This window comes from Eschrichtius robustus, chromosome 12, assembly GCF_028021215.1.
Source record: "Eschrichtius robustus isolate mEscRob2 chromosome 12, mEscRob2.pri, whole genome shotgun sequence".
NCBI classification, from domain to species: Eukaryota; Metazoa; Chordata; class Mammalia; order Artiodactyla; family Eschrichtiidae; genus Eschrichtius; species Eschrichtius robustus.
Window position 1 is genome coordinate 36,796,870 of NC_090835.1, and position 21,017 is coordinate 36,817,886.

The following is a 21,017-nucleotide window of genomic DNA, read 5'->3' on the forward strand; positions in this document are numbered from 1 at the left end:
CACAGAGCAAGGTTATTTTTCCCGAGGTCACGCAGCGAATCAGGGCAAGAACTGAGAATAGAACCCAGGCCTCTCCACTCCAAGGATGTGATTCCGAGTGACTAGTGTTCTTTTAAATCGACACCTGTTTTAAGCGCGTTCGGAGGAGCGAACTACTTAAAGAATTCCCGAAGGGTGAATAATTGGCTTTTAATGGGGTACTGAGAGAAAAGCCGGCCTCGCGGGCGCTTGAAGACGACACAAACACAACGAGCCACAATTAACAACCCAAAGTGAACGCTTTAAGGATCTCCACTTCCGGGATCCTTAAGGCGTTCACTTCGGGTTGTTATTCACGGCCCCGCCCTCATGGCATCTTGGGAAATGTAGTCCCACTTTCCTCCAGACACAAGGATGAGGGCGTCTTGGAACTGCATTTCCCAGAAGGCTGTGCTCGCCACCTCGTTAGCCGGGCTACGGGTCGGTGGGGCGAACCTCTCATCCTGGACTATTTAATTTCTCAGGGGGAATGAGTGACGGTGGATAGAGGCCTTTGGCGGCGCCGTCTGTAGGCTGCCTGGCCTGGGGGCGCTGGACGCGGAGACCATGGAGCCGGCCATACAGCTCTCCTTCCAGTCGGGGGGCAAAAAGCCGAGGCGCCGCGTCTCCTTTAATCGCGGTGGGCGGGGCGAGGCGAAGCGACCCGCGTTGCTATTGGCGGCGGTTGGGGGCGCGGAAACTGAACGGGACGCAACTGCAGCCGCTGCTTCCTCAGGCTCCTCTGGCGCCTTGGGCGCCCCCGGCCCCGCCATGGCTGCTCCCTGCACGGTAAGTTCCTGCCAGCTGCGGCCGCCCGGGCTTTAGTCTCCCCGCCTAGCCGGACGGAGGGTTCCGGGCCGGTCTTCTCTGGCCCCAGTTTACCGTCTGTGCAGGGGGCGCTGAGTCCGGGCACCTGGTGAACGCCTCCTGCGAGCCAGGTTCTGTTCGGGCTACCGGGGCTAACTAAACCAGCCTCTGCCCCCAGGATTTGCATCTCCCCCGCAGTTGTATGGCCCGACTGGAGGTGTGACCTGGGGCCAGCGCCGGGCCTCTCTGGCTTCTGTCTCCTTATCCTGAGCAGTGGATGGCTGAATGGGGGTTTGTTAAGGGTGCACCCTGTTCCGACGTGTGGGAACAACAGGCCCCCGGGATGCGCGGGACGGCCCAGGCCTGCAGTGTGACCTGGGCCAGACTGCCCTCTCTGATGAGTCCCAGGTTCTTCCAGAGGCCAGAGGGGAGCACTCCAAAGCCCCTCTTTTTGAGAGGTTGTTTTGAACCTGAACCTGCCTGGTCCTCTGGCTGGGTTGAAAGTCAAGGACGCTGGGTGGTGGCCTGTTGGCTTCCTTGGGTGTCTGGGCATGTGAGCAGAGGGCCCAGACTAGGAACTAGGCCTTTTGATCTCTAATGGTGTTTCACCTCCCACCCCAATATATAAACCACCTTTGGGGGAGATGAGGAACCAACAAGCCTGTGGGATTGGAAGAGAGGGTGTCGGGAGATTTCAGGCGTCCCCTGGTTAGGGGCGGATCTGAACTTGCCTCTAGAGGGTGCACTGTTTTACCCTTAGTCTTCCAACAAGCTCAGGTGGAGCAGTTTCTGCTCAGTTCCCCGCCCTCCTCCAGCTGCCATTCCTTCTCTTGTTGAAAGGAGGACTCAGGCTGGTGTGTTGGGGAGTGGAGCTGGGCAAGGGGCCACGGGAGCCTTTGTTCTGGTTACAGCTCCCTGCAGCCCTTGTTCTGCCCCAAGGCCGTTTTTTCCTCAAGAGGAGGCTTTGCTGGGCTCCCTGGTGCCCCCAAAATGCTTCTTTGAGGTTTAAGATATTTGGGGTAGGGGGAGATGTCTGCACGGCTGGACTATAACTCTCCAACATGAATTGCTGTTGGATGGAGAGAATCTCTGGAATATTATCTCCATGTCTTCCTAAGCTACTGCTTCTCTGATGTTGGGTGGAGTGGAGATGGTCGTAAAGCCACTGGGGGCTTATTCAGGGCTGACCTTTGGGTTCACTGGCCGGTCCACAGTGGGATTGAAGGTATGGGATCTGATTCCTGAGATGGGGGTGCTGAAAGTCCCCATTTTCTCTTCTTGGGTCTTTTGAAAAATAACTTTATTGAGATATTATTCACATACCATAAAATTCACCCTTTTGAAGTGTAAAATTTAGTGGTTTTTAGTACACTCACGATATTGTGCAACCATTACTGTCTATTTCCAGAACATTTTTGTCACCCCAAAGAGAAACCCATACCCATTAAGCAGTCGCTCCCCTTCCTGACTGCCCAACCCCCCCTGCCGCCCCTGCCCAGTCCCTGTCAACCACTAATCTATTTTCTATCTTTATAGATTTGCCTATTCTGGACATTTCATATAAATGGAATCAGACAAAATGTGGCCTTTGGTGTCTGGCTTCTTTCACTTAGCATAATGTTTTCAAGGTTTATCCGTGTTGTAGCATGTGTCAGTAGTTCATTCCTTTTTATGACTGAATAATATTCTGTTGTATGGATATACCACATTTTGTTTATCCATTTATCTGTTGATGAACATTAAGGTTTGTCCACTTTTGGGCCATTATGAATAATCCTGCTGTGAACATTTGTGTACAAGTTTTTGTGTGACAATGCTTTCAACTCTTATGGGTATTTACCTACAATTGCTGGATCATTTGATAACTCTGTGTTTAACTTTTTGCAGAACTACCAAATTGCTTTCTACAGTGACTGGTTTTTGTTTTTATTTTTAAACATTGTTTTGTCTATTCTGGCTGTTCTACATTTTATGTGAATTTTAGGACGAGCTTGTCAATTTCTGCAAAAAAAAGGCATCTGAGATTTTGAAAGGGATTCTGTTCACTCTGTAGATCAATTTGAGGAGTATTTCATCTTAACAATATTAAGTTTTCCAAACTACGAACATGGGATGTCTTCCCATTTATCTAGGTCTTTCTATTCTATACTTCTTTCAATGATGTTTTTTAGTTCTCATATGTCTTGCACTTCTTTTGTTAAGTTATTCCTAAGTATTTTGTTCTTTTTTATGTATCATAAATGGAATTGTTATCATACTTTTATTTTTCACATTGTTCATTGTTGGTGTACTTGATTTTTGTATATTGATTTTGTATCCTGTAAGCTTGCTGAACTTGTTTATTAGTTCTAATAGATTTTTTAGTGATTCCTTAGGATTTTCTATATACAAGATCATGCCTTGAGCATTTTTAAATGCTGCTGGCTGTTATAGGAAGAGTCTTGCCCCTGGGGAAACCCCTTCCTCCTCCAGGCTTCACATATTTGACCCTGGCTCTCCCTCAGGAGGACCCCTCGCTGGAGAGGCATTTTAAGGGCCACCGGGATGCAGTTACCTGTGTGGACTTCAGTTTCAACACGAAGCAGCTGGGTAAGAAGAGGCATCTTGTCCTAGGCACTAGGTTATGAGCTGAGAAGGTCGCGTTTCTACCCAGGAGGTGTGGCGTGGGGGGAGCAGGGCACAGCGAGGACCCAGGTGCTTTGTCTAGACCTACCTCCTGCTTCAGTCGGCCAGCTCTCTGGGCGCTAGGCTTTATGAGCTCCATTCTGCATGTGGAGTGTGAGGCTCAGAAAGGTTGGGGGCCTTGCTAAGGTCACACAGCCTGTGAGGTTAGGACCCGGTTCTGGGCTCTTCCCTGCACACCCCATCCACCTCTCAGGTCTGGCCTGCAGAATGAGCCCTAAACAGTGGCTTTTTCCTTGGGTCTTTATTGATTCTGTTGTCCACAGTACCATGGGCACACCTTCTTGTTGAAGACGCCCACCAGTGAGAAGGATGGGGAGCAGAGCCGGGTGCTTCCCTCCCCCCATTGCCCTTATGCTGCAGCTGAGTGCTCCCTCCTTGGCCACCTGTGGGTTCATACACAGCTGTCACGGCTGCAGCTTTCTTGTTTCTATGGACGAGGCTCCCCCTTCATCCAATGGTCAAGGTCCCCTGTCAGAAGCTGCTGGTCTCGTGATACACTGGAGATTTAGAGGAAACTGAAGTCATTTTTGGTCTGTTCTGGGGACCTCCACTAGGCTTCGGATGGGTCCTCTTAATGGTAAAAAGGCCACTGGGTTGAGCTGGCTCCCCAGTTTTGCGAGGACTTGCTCTCTCAAGCTGCAGAGTGTGTCTGTGGGGAGACCTGGGACCCTCGGTTACAGCCCAGGGCTGGTTGCTGTGTGGGCCTGCTGCCTGGAGTGGTGACAGGCCCTAGGCTCTCCGAACTCCTGCTCAGCAGTCACTGGAGGTGTGGCCTGTCCCCATGGGGAAGGCAGAGCTGGGCTGTCCCTGCTGCCCGCACCCCATGCCCCGCCCGTCTCCAGCATCCTGGTGGAGGCTCTGGGCCTGCTTGAGCCGAGCGTCATGGCATCCGCTCTCTCCTCAGCCAGTGGCTCCATGGACTCATGCCTCATGGTGTGGCACATGAAGCCCCAGTCACGTGCCTACCGCTTTGCCGGCCACAAGGACACCGTCACCTGTGTGAACTTCTCCCCTTCGGGACACCTGCTTGCCTCGGGCTCCCGCGACAAGACTGTCCGCATCTGGGTACCCAACGTGTGAGTTAAAGACTTGGAGGGTCTTGTCTGAGTCTGGGCCCTAGTACTGGATTGGTCACAGTGGGACATCTGCCCCACTTCCGAGGAGGTACCATCAGAAGCTGGGGCTTCAGTCGGCGCCCTCCCCTCAGGACCAATAGGGAGATTCTGGGCTGACCTCGGCCATCCTGGAAGGGATCCCACCTGATGCTGCTTGCACGTGGGTGAGGCTCTGGCTTCCCTTTTTGGGGACTGGGGCACTCATGCCTGCATTGACTTTGGGAGGGTTCTGAGGGGTGGGGAGGGCTTCGATGTGCCCTTATGTTGCTGTTATGGGTTTATGGGTTTCCTGACTCTGCATACCCATCCCTGCAGCAAAGGTGAGTCAACCATGTTTCGTGCACACACGGCCACAGTGAGGAGCGTCCATTTCTGCAGCGATGGCCAGTCCTTCGTGACAGCCTCCGACGACAAGACAGTCAAGGTGTGGTCAACTCATCGCCAGAAATTCCTGTTCTCCCTGAGCCAGCACATCAACTGGGTCCGCTGTGCCAAGTGAGTAGTGTCCTACCTGGAGACTGCTGGAGGGACCCTGGGGGTTGGAGGGCACAGAGGAGTTGCCAGGTGCTAGCACCATGACCTTGGACAAGTTACTTAGCCACTCTTTATCTTCCTGAACCTCAACTTCCTTATGTGTGAAAAAGAACAATAATAGTTCTCACATTGTAAGTTGTCCAAGCTTCACTGAGCTAATGCATGACAAGTAAGTTAGTCCATTGTCAGCCACGACTGACCCCTGACGTCTGTGCTGATGCAGCCCAAGGTGAGTCATCAGGGGCCACTTATTAGCAATAGCAACAACAACAAGATAACGTCAGTACCACCACTAGAAATTTTCTTCTAACTCCTCATGGCAGTCCCGCAAGTAGGTGGCATTGTTGCCATTTTGCAGATGAAGAAACTGAGGCTCAGAATAGTGTAGTATCTTGCCGCGGGGCACATCGGGAGTAAGTGGCAGAGCTGGGGTTGGAAGCCGAGTGTCTGGCACTAAGGCTTGCCTACTTTTCTCTGAGAACGTTCTGCTCCTCAGAGGTTGATTTTGCTTCAGAGGTGCCAGATGGGGGCCCAGGCTTCTGAGAGGGGTTGGTCTGGAAGCCGGTTCTCCCTTTGGTGTGGGGGCCGGTGCTTTGGGGATGGGGGCCAGCTGATTCAAAGCACCTTTCAAAGTCTTAAGAATTGCAGACACAGCTGTGCCTGCTTCTAGCTTATTTTGTTCCTTTCAACAGAGATCTCACATGTCGAATCTCTGTGCTCTGGAGGAAGAGGTTGGGGTGTCTGGGGACACTGGGAAACCATGGGAGTCAGAGGTTGGGGACTGTTGAGCTGTGTTCTTCTGGGGACCCCATGAAGTTACTTATTCTCCAGGGCCTTCATTCCTCTGTCCTGGGAGGTCCCTGATTGCTCTGAGAGGCCCTCACCATTGGACTCCTGAGAATAGGAGGGGCCCCGCCAGCAGATAAGTGTTGAACTCACACCAGGCCTTTGGTGGTGGGTCCCCAGAACCTCCACCCCTTTTTTGTTAGCAGGTTGGTTTTGCTGACCCATTCTCAGAGTTAGATGTGGATTCAGGGCACCTGGGAACAGGATAATGATGCCAAGTACTAGCAGTCAGCACGCATGTTGCCACGTGCAGTGCTGGGGGCCTCATGTGTGACTCTATTGCCTACCTGCTTACCAGGAGGTAGGCACCCTTCTGACCCATCTTGCAGAGAGAAAGGCATTTGCCCAGGATCACTCAGGGTCAGAGCAGGGCATGTGGCCCAGGCGGGTTCCTGAGGTCAGGTGGTGGGCAGCTCAGGAAGGGTGACTGTGGAAGATGGTGTGTGGTGCCCGTGATGTCTGTTGACTGGTGATGTGACTAGTGCCCCGCCTGGTTCAGGTTCTCCCCAGATGGGCGGCTCATCGTGTCCGCCAGTGATGACAAGACTGTCAAGCTGTGGGACAAGACCAGCCGGGAATGTGTCCACTCGTACTGTGAGCACGGCGGGTGAGTCCCCAGATCCTGTCCTCCACCTGTAGGCGCTCGAGAAAAGCGTAGACCTGGGCTCGAAGAGGCCCTAGTGGCCTCCGGTGGCGGCAGTTGGGGCCCACCGCCATGTCTCTGCTGCTCCCTGGCTCTGTATCTTTTCGCATGTGGGCGGAAGTTTCTGCCTCATCCCCATCCCCACGAACAGTAAAGAGTGCTTAACCTCAAGGCATGAAACTCTTTTTAAACATCTCTATTGGAGTATAATTGCATTACAATGGTGTCTTAGTTTCTGCTTTATAACAAAGTGAGTCAGCTATACATATATCCCCATATCTCCTCCCTCTTGCGTCTCCCTCCCTCCCTCCCTATCCCACCCCTCTAGGTGGTCACAAAGCACCGAGCTGATCTCCCTGTGCTATGCAGCTGCTTCCCACTAGCTATCTGTTTTACATTTGGTAGTGTATATATGTCAGTGCCACTCTCTCACTTCGTCCCAGCTTACCCTTCCCCCTCCCCGTGTCCTCAAGTCCATTCTCTACATCTGCGTCTTAGAGAAAAACAAATACCGTATGCTAACACATATATATGGAATCTAAAAAAAAAAAAAATGTTTATGAAGAACCTAGGGGCAGGACAGGAATAAAGATAAAGATAAAGGCATGAAACTCTCGAGACCTCTCTTTTCCCTTCACTTTCTAGTTCTCAAAATTGTGACACGTCTGTCTAAAGAAGTTGAACCCAGACCCCCAAAAGGATGTTCTCCTTGGTGATGACTTTATAAATGAAAGGCTAATCAGGTTCTTGTAGTGGATGGTGGCTGTTCATATTGTGCCGCATCACTGAGAGGGATGAGCCTGCATTTGAGCAGGGACTAACCCAATCTGGGTTCCTAGATGAACCCCAGCGTCTGCCCCTTGTTAGGCTGGGAGCCCCAGGTAAGGGTCCCTCCTGAGGGCTGGCCACGATACCAGCCTGGGTGTCACATATGAGTATATTGAGGGCCCTTGGCTTGTCTTCTAGAAATAGGTGAGCCAGTGGCTCTGGGACCCTGCTGGCCCTTCATGTCTGGGCCTCAGTTGGCAGGGCCTGCCCTGCCTCCTGCTCTGGTAGGGGCACCAGCTCTAACTGAAAGCACCCGAGCGGCTGGCTGAACTTTGGTCTGAAGACCACTTTCTCTGCTCTCATTTAGAAGTTGGTGCTGAGACTTGCTCCCTGGTGAGTGCACCTCAGGTCACTGCTAGCCGCTGTTCTCACCCTCTCCTTCTTATTCTCCCTGGGCCGCCTGGTAAAGATACAGGGTAGTAGGGAGGTATTCTGGGCTGAGGGAAGAGTGTGAGCAGGTGTGTGGGGATGGGGATGTGCTGGATGTTTGGGGGTCTGTTCTGAGCCGGGGCAGACCTCCTACAGCATGCGGTGGCCCCCTTTCCAGCTTTGTCACCTACGTGGACTTCCACCCCAGTGGCACGTGCATCGCCGCCGCCGGCATGGACAACACGGTGAAGGTGTGGGACGTGCGGACTCACCGGCTCTTGCAGCACTATCAGCGTGAGTGTCCCCGAGCGGCCGCAGTGGGACTGTGCCACGCCGGGTGTCCGGCTCTTGGCTGCGGGGCTTAAATGGGCCTGAGGACAGCTGGGGCTGGCTTGGGGTTAGGGGGGAGTCCTGGGTCTGTTGGGATCTTCAGGGGTGGGTAGTCTATGGCGTGGCTGTCCTGGAACCTTGGCCCGGAGATACAACGTGGTGCTAACTGGCATCCACCAGCCCTTTGGTGCCCACTTATGAGGTGGCAGAACCTCATGCACACTGCGGTCCAGATGGGGGCCCTCAGTGGGGCTCTGGCTAGGGCTCCTCTTGAGGGGCACTTCTCAGGGGCTGCCCATGCCACTCACCTCTCCCTGTAATGGAGGCTCTGTCCTCCAGGGCCAAGGTGACAGCCCTGGAGGTGGTGAAGGAGACAGGTCTGTCAAAAGAGGTCAGTGTTGGTGGGACCTTGGCCACCTCCGGTTCCACGGTGTCCTCCACAGATGTGGAGCCACGAGCCATACGGAGGGTCGATTTGGTAGGGGGCCAGGCTTGGAAGCCAGCCCCGGTGCCGTGTCCCCTTATTTATATATATATTTAATTATATCCCTTGGAAGGCAGGGCAGCGGGCTGTCGACGTGGGCTGGTATCGGGTTGCAGGAGGGAGGTGGGAGTGGGGGCAGACTTGGGTGAGCTTACGATGAGAGAGCTGAAGGTACTGGGATATGGAACTGGCCTCAGAGCAGGTATGACTGGGCAGAGTCCTAAGTCACCCCAGTTGTGGGGATGGGGCCCAGGGAAGGGAGCTGGTGAGGGGCCACAGGAGGAACTGGGAGTTGTGCAGGGGGCAGAATGGGTGGGCAGGCCTGAGGGCTCAGGGCTGAGACCAGGGAGAGTCAGAGCTGGCGTTGTTTGAAGAACTGTGGTTGTTGACTTGGGACTAAGTTTCAAGTCCATGGGCTCACTTCCAAAATTCACACCTGAAAATGGAAAGGACATATCTGGAGAAAGGTGTGGGACGTGGGGTTCAGAGCTCTCCCCTTAACACCCCCCACAAGCCCTTCCAATTCTCTGATGTTTGAGGCCAGGAATTTCTTGGGGTAACTGAGGGAACAGACCTTCCAAGAAGGGGGAGTGGATCCTGGTCTTGAAAAGCACATGGTGGAGGGTGGCTCTGCACCCAGCTTCAGCATATTTAGCTGTGTGACTTTGGGCAGGTTACTTGACTTCTCTGGGCCCCCTGGGACAATGATAAGGCCTGTTTCTTAGGTGGTGTTGGGAGGGTAATGAGTTGGTCCATGACAAGAACTTACAGAGTGCCTCACACAAAACAGGAACCAGGCACAGTGTTAGTGACAATGACAGTGATGCTGAGTCTCAGTCAGGAGGTCTGGTCTCCCAGCAAGGTGGGCCCAGTTGGTCCAGGCTTGCAGTACTGTACATCACCACCAGGTGGCAGGGGCCAGCCACGAGAATGGTTCTTTCCTCAACAGGGAGCCCTGGGGTTTGTCACTGATGCTGTTTCAGACAGAGGCTTCCTGAACAGAGCCCCAGCGGGGTCTGCCCTCTACTTGGAGACCACGCCTCTCTCTCCTCTCCTTCAGGCTCAGAGGCCTTTCTCCTCCTGCTCTGGGCCAGGCCTGAGATGGATACTGGGTACATCTGCATAGCTGACTGGGCGGAAGGTGGGAGGCGCAGAGGAGTGCTAGGCAGGAAGGCCACCTCTGAGTGTGGGGTCAGGAGGGAGGACTTGGACAGGGAGAGACGGGAAGGGAGGTGATGAGGCAGAGCAGTAGTTAGGAGTACGGGCTCTGTTTCCTATCTGTGAAGGGGTGCTGGTAGCCTGCCTTATGGGGTTAGTCAGGATCTGATGGGAGAATCCACATGAGGATTAGAGTACACTACTGGGTACAATGGTTTGTACCACATAAATCTTGATACTGGTGAAGAGAATCTCCAGGTGACCCTGGGAGAGTCCAGGCCTCCCTCTGATGGATCAGGAACCTAAGTCTGGTGTTGGTAGGGTGCAGCAACAGGTACCTGCAAGGGAGGGCCTTGAATGCCATGCTCTAGCCCAGGGTCCCAAAGATGCAGCCTGGCTGGAAGTGCTGGGACAGGGGCGAAAGGGTGAGGGGCATCTGAGAGGACAGCAGTGCTGAGAGCCTGCTTGGGTAGGAAGCCATGTGCCTAGGTGACTGGTGGGTGGGCTGTCGTCAATGCCCAATGTCGGTGAGGTCTGGACATCAGAGTGGGTCAGGGGTCAGGCCCAGGGGGTGGGTTTTGGAGACTGAATAGAGGCAGAAGGTGATGCTATGGGGTGGAGGGGCCAGCTGGGCCTAGGGATCTGGAGTGTGAGAAGGGCTGAGGCCACATCCTGCATCCCTGTGACTGAGGGGCTGTGGAAGAAAAAGGTCCACAGGCAGCCAGAGTGAGCAGGGGGAGCCCGCTTTTCCCGTGATGGAGGGCTGAGGAGAGCAGAGCCAGGGGACTGAAGGAAAGCAGGGTCTCCTAAAGAGGGAGGTCAGTGGGTGGCATGATGCAGAGCAGTTGAGGAGAGTGGAGGGTGCTGGGGAGAGATTCCTGGGGGAGCAGGCTTGGCAGTGGGTGGGGGTGGGAGATCAGTGACTGGCAGGGCCCAGGGGTGGGGGTGGACTCAGATAGCATCAGAGGTCAAGTCCTGAGGGGACCTCAGGTGCGTGAGGCTGACAGGCTCCCTAGTGAGATTTCAGTCTGTTTTTGCTGCTGTCCTTTCCTCTTGTGATAGAGCCACTCAGCGAGCCTGCAGCCTCTTATTCCTAAGCCACCCCTAATAGAGACCAGAGGCTTCGGGGGGCCTGGAGTACCCCATAAATAACCCGGTTCCCTCTGAGCTCCCTGCCCAATGCATGGCACACAGTGGGTATTCGCAAGGCAGCAGACTCATCCCACCACCTCTGGGCTCAGCCTCCAGGGCTCAAGGAGAGCCTGGCAGGTCTGAGCTCATTGGTTTGGGGGACAGCCCTCACCCTGTTTGCTGGGGAGGGACCTGGTCAGGTGTGCTCAGCAGCTCCCCTAGAGAGCTCCGTGGCAGAACCTTCTACCTGAGAGACCCTCCTAGCCCCTGAGTAGCAGCTGTCCCCCTACCCAGAAGAGGTGCCAGGGGATCTCTTGGGAAGCTGATTCCCCAAGTAGGGCTCCCAGCCCCCCGGTAGCAGGCACCTGAGCTGTTTTCTGTCCCTGACCCCTAGGACACCCAGGGGGAAGTGTTTAAGGACAGTGACATCCAGTGTCTTCCCTGATTGGGCTTTGGGCGCATAAGGCTGTCGGGCTTTTCTGAGAGAAATTGGTTCATGATACTGCAGATGTGTGGCCAGCAAGCCCAGCCAGCCTGTGGCCAGCCGCCATGATCTTGCTCTGTGGAGGGCACTTCCGGTCCCATGTTGGGTTGTTGGAATCACTCTGGGCTACAGCAGGCAGCTGGCACCATTTGTCTCAGGCGAGGAGTTTCTTGCTCTGGCCTGTCACTGCAAGGAGCAGTTCTGATTTCCCAATTCAGCACGGAGTTGGTGGGGCACTGGAGCCCTGGGAGTGCCAGTCCCCACGGAGGTGGGTTAGGCTCCGTATGCTCTGAGCCACACTAAGACTGTTCAGACATCTGAGCAGCAGCCCTGTCCCCGATCCCTTAATGTGCTTTGCGGTTTCCAGGCACGTGCGGGTTCATTATCCAGGGACAGGCCTGAGTGGTCAGCAGGGCAGGGCTACTCCCCATTTCACAGATGGGGTGTTTGAGGCTTGCCCAGGTCACGCAGCTGGGAAGCTATGGGTTCCTCACACCGTGTTGATTCTAGTCATTTACTTGCCCGAGGCCCCCGAGAGGGCTTGGCTTGGCTCTCTCCAGAAACTCCAGTTAGAAGCTCAGAGTCCCAGCTTCTCTGTCCACTGGTCCTTAGCACGTCCCTGGACCCCCTCCCTACTCCAGACACGGTCACGGAGGGTTTTAAAGCTTCTGTGCAACCAGCAGGGCAGGCCTGCACCCTTTCTGGTGTTCGGAGCCCGAAAGGGTTGATCAGGAGGCAGTGCACCGTCCCACCTGCTCTGGCCAACTCACCGGCTCTCGCCCGCCGTCCCTGAGCGGGTGTTCCTACGACATTTGCGAGGTGACTGTTCGGAGTGTCCTTAGCTGCTGGTGTCAGAGCACCTTCACTGTGTGAACCCACAGCCTCTTGTGAGCCCACGGCCACTGTGTCACTGGTAATGCCAGTTGAGCGTTGTGAGAGGCCACCCTGGCAGAGCGAGCCAAGCCCCTTGTGGTGGGCATGTGGTGGGGCTCGGCGCTGGCGTGGCCTGCCCCAGAAGGAGACCTCCTGCTTGGGCACCTGGGGTCTCTGTGGGCCCCATGGCCAGTTTGGAACCCATTGGGCAGTGGGCCAGATTCGCTGAGGGTTCTACAAGCAGAGCTGTGCGGGCAGCTTGTGGATAGCCAGGTCTCTCCTTAGGCCACCTGCTGCCTGCAGGCTGTGGCCCATTCCCAGTACTTGGGGGCAGGGTCTGCAATGGCCTCAGTCCCACCCTCCCTGGCATCCTGGTGACCTACAGAACATTGACGCTGGTACATCTCTGACCCTGAGTTGGAGTCCCTTCTTTGGGGTCGCGGTGGGGGTGGGGTGTAGCCCACATTGTGCCCAAATGGCAGCCTGCCATCAGCCGTCACCCATCTCTGCCATGGAGCTAGGCGGAGGGCCTGCAACTTTGGGCTTGGTGAAAAGTGGATTGTTTGTGTGCCGTCACCGCTCAGGGCTTCGTGACGGGAGGCTCACCCCCTCGTGGGGCAGCCGGGCCTCCGTGGGAGACTGTCATGCAGGGCTGATTCTATGAGGCCTCCCTGGTACAGCCCCACCCTCGGCAGAGCCAGAGAGGCTGCTCCAGGCTGGCGGGGCTGGTGGGTGAGGCAGGAGAGCGAGTCGGGAAAGGTGGGGCTGGCACATTCCCAAAAGCCTGGCTTGCCAGGCTGAGCCCTGTTTTGGAGTAAATGGTTCCAGATATTTCTACCCCAGCCAAGAGGCCTTAGCTATTCTTGCCATTTGTAGTGTTTCTAGTGGAGCAGGGCCTCGGGCACCCTTCCCTGGGCCGGGTGAGGGGGTGGACGGCAGTTCCCTCCCTTGGGTGGGCTTGACCAGGTGGGAGAACCTGGCGTGGTAGCCACGCCCTGCCCCTGCCGCCCTGCTGGTGCTGGGCAAGCCCTGTGTTCCCTGAGCTCGCCTCCCCCGAGCCACGCTGCTGCTGGCTCTCCCCTGCCAGCTTTGTCTTGGGGAGGGGCTGGGGGGCGTTCACGCCAGCACAGGCTGCCAGGGGCTGCAGAAGCAAGAATAGCGCGCCCTTCTCCAGGCTCAGCGAGGCAGATGCGCCAGGAGCAGCATCTGAGGAGGCCCAAGGGGAGATTGGGGCGTGGTGAGATAGATGGAGGGCAGCTGCCTCCCAAAACTGTCCTACTGTGGGCCGAGGGGTCAGGGGTGGGCGGGACTCCTCAGGGGGATCTCGCAGTGTTTGTGCCCCTCTCCCACCCCCACTCGCCGCGGGTGTGAACCAGCGTCCTGGCGAGCACAGCCAGCCCCTCAGGAGCTCACACTGGCTCGCAGCCTGTAGAAGCACAGCCTGAAGTGCCTGCAGAGCCTGGGTCTCCTTCTCCCCAGGCGTGACACACTCGTCTGGGGGGAGGGAAGGATTCACTTTTTATCATTTGCTCAGTTGTATAATCATAGTGACTATATTCTAATGCTGAAAAAATATTTTCTGGAAGTATGTAGAGTAATAATTAGAAGTCCCCCTGTTCCTGTCCTCCCCAGAGAGCACCCCTGCTCTGTGTCTGGAGCTTCTGTCCACACCTTCCTCTGGGTCTGCACACGTGGGTGTGCCCCCCACATGTGGGGAGTCACGGGCACACCCTGTGCGCCACTAACGTCCTTTCTGCTGCTGCTTGTGGCCGGTGCCTGTTCGGTTCTGCTGGGGTCGGCTCTGGCTTTTTTCCTCTTCTCTCCATGCCCCCATTTCTGGTAAACACTGAGGGTGCCACCCCCTGCCTCATGGCCCTGAGTGTGGGAGAGCGTCTGGCCGTGGGGCCCTGGACTCCGCCTCCAGGAGCTGGCTCTGGAGACCCCATCAGCCCCACTCCAGGCCGTCTCTTGGAGTTCCTGGTGCTGAGAGAGTGTTTAGACCTAAAGATCGTGTTATGTAAAGCCCTGGTATCTCCCCTAAGTGTGCTTGGGAACGTGAATCCACACTCCCCGGCTCGTCTGCACATCGGCTGGCCTGGTGTCTGAGGGGCTCCGTGCACCTCCGTCGGCTCTACTGAGGGCCATTTCATGGTGGGTGTGTTTACTGGTCCAGCAGTGGTTCCTGCAGTCTCACGGTGCCAGGGTGAGGGGTTCGTTTTAGAATTTGCCTTTATGTTTGTGGCAGTTCTGACTTGGCGGGGTCATGGTTATCCTAGCCCCTCTGGTTTCGCTCACGAGGCCTGTGGTAATGGGTACGAAGGCACCTGGGTCTTCCTCAGCAGCTACTCTAAGCTGTGATATGGCTGGTCCACACGTTGATGTCCCCATGTGGCCTGCCTGGGTCCAGTTCACCTACTCACCAACTGCTTTTCGAGTCCCGCTCCGTGTCAGGCACTGAGCCAGGAGCCAAGGACCCAACAAAGCCCCCTGCCTGATGGAGCACATGGTCTCATGGGGGACCCAGCCGGGAACCAAATAGCTGCACATAAATGTAAAAACCCTGCTGTGAAGAGACTCACGGTGCTTCAGGAGGGACCAAACAAGGGGGTGGCCCTGATGGCGAGGTCAGGGGAGGCTTCCCTGAGGAGGTGACTCTGAGCAGTGAGTGAGCTGCAGGGTCTGGGGAAGAGGCGGGCAAGAGTCTTCCCGGCCCAGGGGGAACAAGGGGTGGGAAGGTTCCACAGCTAGGGAGCTGACAGGGCTGGTGTGGCCAGATCTTGGAGAGCGAGGGACACCAGTGTGGATGGTGGGGCTTGGGCTGGAGCAGTGGGGAAGAATTGTGGATGGGCTTGAGCTGTCAAGTGAGTTAAATGGCAGGACCTGGAGTAGCATGGGATGCCTGGGGTAGCGGAGAGGGACATCAGGGCTCACTCTGTACAGAGGCCTCACAGGCTTCACCTGGCAGCATGCCTACAGCACCCTAACTTGTAGGTGCTGTGCCACAGAAGGAGAAACGGGCTCAGTGTGTCAAGATGCTCGCTCAGGGTCCCAGGGCGGGCCAGTCAGGAGGCTGGGGTTGGAACCTGGGCCTGACTGGCTCCTGAGAGCGTGTCTTAAGCTGTTTTCTTGCCCACTCCCATGCCCATCCTTTCCCCCGGGGCAGGGGCATCATATTGGCATTTGCAGGGGTTTTCTTTTCCATTTGGTTTCCCTGAAGTAGCAGCATGTGAGACAGATTGAGCGTTATGTTTGAGCACTCTGTACGGCTCTAGCTTGAATGCTTGGTGAGGAGGGAGAGGTGGAGGAATGGCTTGATCCCTCTGGCCTTGCCACACGTGCTCCCGCCTGCCCTGCGTCTCCCGCTGCCTGCCGTCATCTCTGGATGAGTCTCCTCCTGTCCTTTGTTTGTGCTGCCCTCCTGGGAAGTCCTTGTGGGGCTCTTCATAGCAACTCTGGGCAATGGCCTCCCCAGCCCAGACCTGTGCCGAGTCTTCTGACTTTGTGGGCCTCCCAGCCCATCTGAGTGACGTCCTCCCTCCAGTGCACAGTGCGGCGGTGAACGCCCTCTCCTTCCACCCGTCGGGAAACTACTTGGTCACGGCCTCCAGCGACTCAACCCTGAAGATCCTGGACCTCATGGAGGGCCGGCTGCTCTACACGCTCCATGGACATCAGGTGAGGGCGTCAGCCTGGGCTGAGTGGCATGGAGTGGGGTGGAGGCGCTGCCTTGAGGTGGCCCTTCCCTTGGAGCCCGATGGAGGGGTTCTGTGGTCCCCTTGCAGCCTGCACGTTGGGGTGAGGTGCAGAAGCAGGTTTCCCACCCACAAGACCTGTGACCTCTGGCAGAAGTGCTGGGCCTGGTGCTGCAGCTGAGAAGGGAGTACAGGGGTTCAGTTGGGTGGGGGGTCGGAACGGAGGCCTCTGGACATGGTTGACAGACTTTTCCCAGGGGCTGAATGGAATCTGTCCCCAATGACCTCAGGCATCACTTGGTCCAGCAGTTGAGTAGAGCCCTGGAACTCATGCCCTGAATTGCCATCAGGCCTCCTGGGGCCCTTTGGAGGCAGAAACAACAGGTGTCTTGCAGAGGCGGGTGTGAAGGAGGGAAATCTTACCGCACATTCATTGGGGAATTCCTAGAATTGAAACGAGGGAGAGAGGCCTTCTCTCTGAGCGTCTTTCACCAACACATCCGGTGCCCTGGCCCCCTATGTGGGCAGTAGCTGGGCACGGGCCCCAGTGGGCGGTGGGCTGCTTGCGGTTCTCCCCTGCAGCCGGCCTGGGTGCGGCTGAGCTGTCTCCTGCTGAGCAGAGCGGTCATCAGGGTGTCTCCTGCTGGGACGTGGTCGCCACATCCAAGTGGGACACGGGTGCAGAGACCAGAGCATTTCAGTTTGTCCACTTCTCCACCCATGAGCAGGGGCAGACGGGACGGAGAGTGGGGACAGGCTCTTGAGGGCTGAGGGAGGCCCTGGGCTGCTCATGTCTCTTGGGCCAGCAGCTAGGTGTGAGGCGTCTAGCCCAGCGCTCTCTGGATCCCACTGCCATCTGAGTCAGAGCACAAGGGGCCTTGGCCATGGCTTGGAGTGGGGCATGGGCCTTTTCTTCTGCTTCCTTGGGACCTGGAGGCCGCTTGCCCTCAGCCCATGGTGACCCCTGGTCCTCTCTGTCAGAGAAATGTCTGGTGTGCAGGACCAGCGGGCCTGTTCCCCTGGTGTCGACACATCTAGGTGTCACGTATGGCCACTGGGCTGGCGTGATCGCTGCTCCTGTTGTCAGCCTGTGGGGGAGCCACCTTTGTTAGCCCTTTGGCAAGTAGTTACTTAGATTCACACGTAACCAGTTTCGGATCTTATAACCAGGAGGGCATTTGAAAACCACATGAACGCTGCTACCTCTCCTGCTCCCACAAAAATGAAGGAAAGGCAATGCACAGAAACACCGTGCAGGCAGGTGCATACCAAGTGATCACGGAGCACTTTCTCCTTTCTTGTGGACGTTCTTTAGACAGCTGACTCACCTCTCAGCCTGAGAAGCCTTGAACGCGGCATCTAAAAGGCTGTTCCTGTGTTCGGGCCCAGCATCAGCACATATGGGAAACCTGTGGACATTGTTCTCCTGGAGAAGTGAGACAGGGGCCAAGAGAAACCGCGCGGTTGCTTATCTGCTGTTGAACCTGGAAATGTGGGAGACAGGCTGAGGGACAGCGGTGGTTTGGGGGTGTGGAGAACGGGAAATGGCTTCAGAAATCAATTCTTCCTCAGGGCACCAAACTCGCAGTGCCCAGAGGAAGTGGGAGGAAGGAGAAGCAAGCTCACCTCTGTTCATCTTGCCGTCCGTTTGTCCATTCGTCATCCGCTTCCCAGCTCACCGGGCTGGGCACCAGGGGTATGAAATGGATGTCGTGGTCCCACCCACTGGGGCTCGTGGCCTGGGAAGCAGGGGACTCTCTGGGGACATCAGCAGAGCCGAGCTGGCATGAGATGTGTTAGGAAACCAGGAGAGGCAGGTTGAGTCTTGGGTGGTACTTGGAGGGTTGGGTGAAGCAGGGTAGGCTTCTCCCCGCTCAGATGAAAGTGGGAGTCGGAGTGTGAGGCTCACATTTGTTTCTGTTCCGACCCCCCAAAGTCCCTATCAAGTACAGAAACTTAGCATTGGTGTGCCGTGGGTCTTAGGGGCTCTTCTTCCTGGAGTACCCATAACACAGCCCCACTGTGGGGTGCAGGGTGTGGGAGGCCCAGGGCCTGGCTTCCTCGGGGTTCCGCAGACCGATTCTGGGAGGAAGGAGCTGGCCAGAGCCCCGCGCTAGCTTTAACCCCTCTCCTCTTCCTGGAGAGCTGATCTCTCCCTTTGTCCTCCTCCTCCTCCTCCTCAAGACCTGTGGTGAGACCACTGTGCACTCACCGGTGGCAGCTCAGTGCTGGGTTCTCCAGTGGGCCACGTGGGCAGACCTGGCCCACTTCCTTTGCCCTCTCTGCCTCCAGGGTGCTTTCTTTTGGGCAAAGACTCTTGAAGAGTCTGGTCTCTGGGCTGATGTCGGAGGGCAAGTACGTGGTGTGTGTGTGTGAGGGGGGCTGCAAAACCTAGCCCCCTCTCTGTGCCCCAGTCTGCCAGGGTTTGCTGTGGTTCCTTGTTGGGTCTGACTCTGCCCCTAGGTTTGGGGAGATTCAAAGTCAGCTAAGGGTGGCTTCCTAAGGAAGGAGAGTGCGGTTGAGCAGCCTTGATTCGGGCAGTTGTTAAAAGCAGTCCGCCAGCTGGACCAGATACCTAGTGTGGGCGGACATCTGGGCCGGGAACGGGAGCGGCTTTGCTCTCCCCGAGGGGACAAATCCGTGGAAGTTGGGCCTGTGTTGTCACTGGGAGCCAATGTGCCCCGAAAATGTCCCTGACCTATGAGGGTTTGTGACATGCTGTCGGGCCAAAGTGGCTCAGCTCCAGGAAGAAGTTCTTTGACACCCCTTTGGAGGATGTATTGACTCCTTTGGAGGATGTATTGCCCCTGCCAAGCCCCAGGGAGAGGGCCTGCACCACGGGCTGAGGAGGGGGCTGAAGCCCCGCCCAGATGCTCTGTGCAGTGTCTGGTCCTCTCAGGCTCCCCCGCTCGTGAAGTCCCCTCCCTGTCCCGTCCTTCCAGGAAGATGCACAGCTGCACTCCTTGGTGATTTGAGCGTCCACATTCTGTTCCAGGAGGTAGTGAGGGCCTCACCAAGCACAGCTGTCACCAGCCACGTCCAGAAGCCTGTGGCGCCCACAGCTCCCAAGTGGTCCCAGATGCCCAGGGATTCTGTCCCCCAGATGAGAAGGCAGATTTGAAAGCACCTTTGAGTCCTGGTGGGGGAACCGAGGTCCAGAGAATGATCTGGACTTGTAGGGGGTCTCATGCAGCTTAAGGTTGTCGACCTGGAACGAGTACCCACATCTGCAGTTTCCACCACACCCATTGACCTCATATGTATGGCTTTTAGAAGTTGTGATCTCACTCTTGTTTTCAGATCACTGGTCTGTGTAGGAGGCCAGCGGGCCTCATGGCTTCTTGTGTTCCAGCCTTGCTGCTAGGTGATGGTGTTCTGGTCCAGCAGGAGAGGGATCCCCAGGAAGCTTTGGTTTGGACTTGGAGGACCTCCTTGTGACCACCCTCAGGCATAGCCCCAAGGGAGCCGTAGAGGGAGGGCTATTGAGTTGTTCTGCCACGTGGAGCAGCCACCCCTTCAGGCCTCCAGATCCACACTTATGAGAAGGGACAGTGCAGGCCGGGGGTCAGGGGCCAGCCGAGAGGAGCCTGCCACAGGGAGCTGGTGCTGCGGGGAGCCAGACCTTGAGCAGGAGAGGGGGCTCTGCGTGTGGCAGGGAAGTGTCTCCGTGTCCTGTGAGAGGGCCGGCCTGAGCCAGCCCCACTGGAGGAAAAGTGAGGAAGGGTCAGGGGAGGCCATGCTATTGGGTAGAAGCTCTCTTGCCTGAGTTGAGGCCAAAAGTCTCTTATTGTTTCCTAAAGGCATAGGGGCACCAGGACAGGCACATGCCAAGTGCAAAGCTAAGATCAGGATCACCCAGTGTGGCCTGGGTCTCCTGGGCTGGGCCCACGTGCTGGCACTGAGGACAGCTTGTGCCCCCAGGAGTCTGACCAGGCTGGCAGTTTGGTGGTTCTCTGGCGTGCAAGTGATTGGTCACACTTCCATCGGCCCATGTGAGGCCGGCTTACCTGTGGGGCTGGGGATGGACGTCAGTTACAAGTTTATTGTGAGCCTGAAGGATTCTGGTGCTTCTCCCCTGCAGTCCTGGCTTTGGGTGAGCCACAAAGGGCCGTTCAGGGGGTGTGGCTGGTGACTGAGCGAGGCTCCTGCCCCGTGGGAGCTCGACGCCACATGTGCTGTACCCCAGAAACAGCTCCCTGGCTGCAGCTGGGGCTCGTGTGGCTCTTCAGAGGCTTCCACGGGGTGGATGTCCCCAGGTGATTTGGGGAGCAGGCCAGAGAGCTGGGCAGGCCCTTTGCTGGCTCCAACCCCACACGGGCCCTGGCCCCTCACCGCCCTGCTGCTCCTGCTGCGCAGGGGCGGCAGGTTTCCAAACTCAAGCCGAGCAGACACTGACGCCTTTGCCAGGGCAGGGGGGTGGGGCAGACTGAGGAGCCTGTTGGGGCTGAGAGGTTGGGTAGCCCTCGGCTTCCAGACAAATCTGCCCATCCGGGTGGAGAGTGGACAGAGCAGGGAGGCACTGCCAGCCTGGATGTGGGGCACTGTCCTCCTTCCTCCGCCATGGGGACACCGGGGTGATTTCTCTCTCAGTGATTGGGCTGGAAAAGAGCCTGCACCGGTCACCTTTGCCAGCTGCTTTGACTGAGACCAAGTGCTGGATACGTTCGGTTGGGGAGGGTTGGCAGCCTTGTCTGATGCCCAGCTTTCTAAGGAAACACCCCAACATTTCCAGGGATGAACAGCTTGTACCCACCTGTTTCTGGTTTAGAAAAATGATGGACACTCTCCTATCTTGTTCAGCCAGAAAAGCCTGAGCCTTGGGGGGCCACAAATGGGAGGAAAGGGTTTGGACGTTGGGGTCAAACCATTCTGGCTCCACCTCTTAACCTGTGACAGTGGGCAAGACCTTGACTTTGCCAAGCCTTTCCTCCTCTGTAAGAACGACGCCCGTATCTGTCATATTGGGAGAAGACACGTCCTCACGGCTGCCAGTCCCTGTCCTGCGCAGCTCTTGGAAAAT

At 56.4% G+C, this 21,017-nt stretch overlaps 1 protein-coding gene across 2 annotated transcripts in view; it reads left to right on the forward strand.

Annotated features, from left to right (window-relative positions):
• The first annotated feature begins 462 nt into the window (after positions 1–462).
• Positions 463–21,017, forward strand: part of POC1A (POC1 centriolar protein A) — a 73,140-nt gene continuing 52,585 nt past the window's right edge. Inside the window, exons 1-7 of one of the 2 annotated variants that reach the window (XM_068557642.1) lie at positions 463–807; positions 3,330–3,414; positions 4,415–4,586; positions 4,941–5,120; positions 6,505–6,612; positions 8,024–8,139; positions 15,847–15,980. In XM_068557642.1, coding sequence (XP_068413743.1) covers positions 586–807; positions 3,330–3,414; positions 4,415–4,586; positions 4,941–5,120; positions 6,505–6,612; positions 8,024–8,139; positions 15,847–15,980 — 1,017 coding nt within the window. In that variant the 5' untranslated portion in view covers positions 463–585. The remainder of the gene's footprint in view (positions 808–3,329; positions 3,415–4,414; positions 4,587–4,940; positions 5,121–6,504; positions 6,613–8,023; positions 8,140–15,846; positions 15,981–21,017) is intronic. The other variant, XM_068557641.1, reaches the window with a different exon arrangement.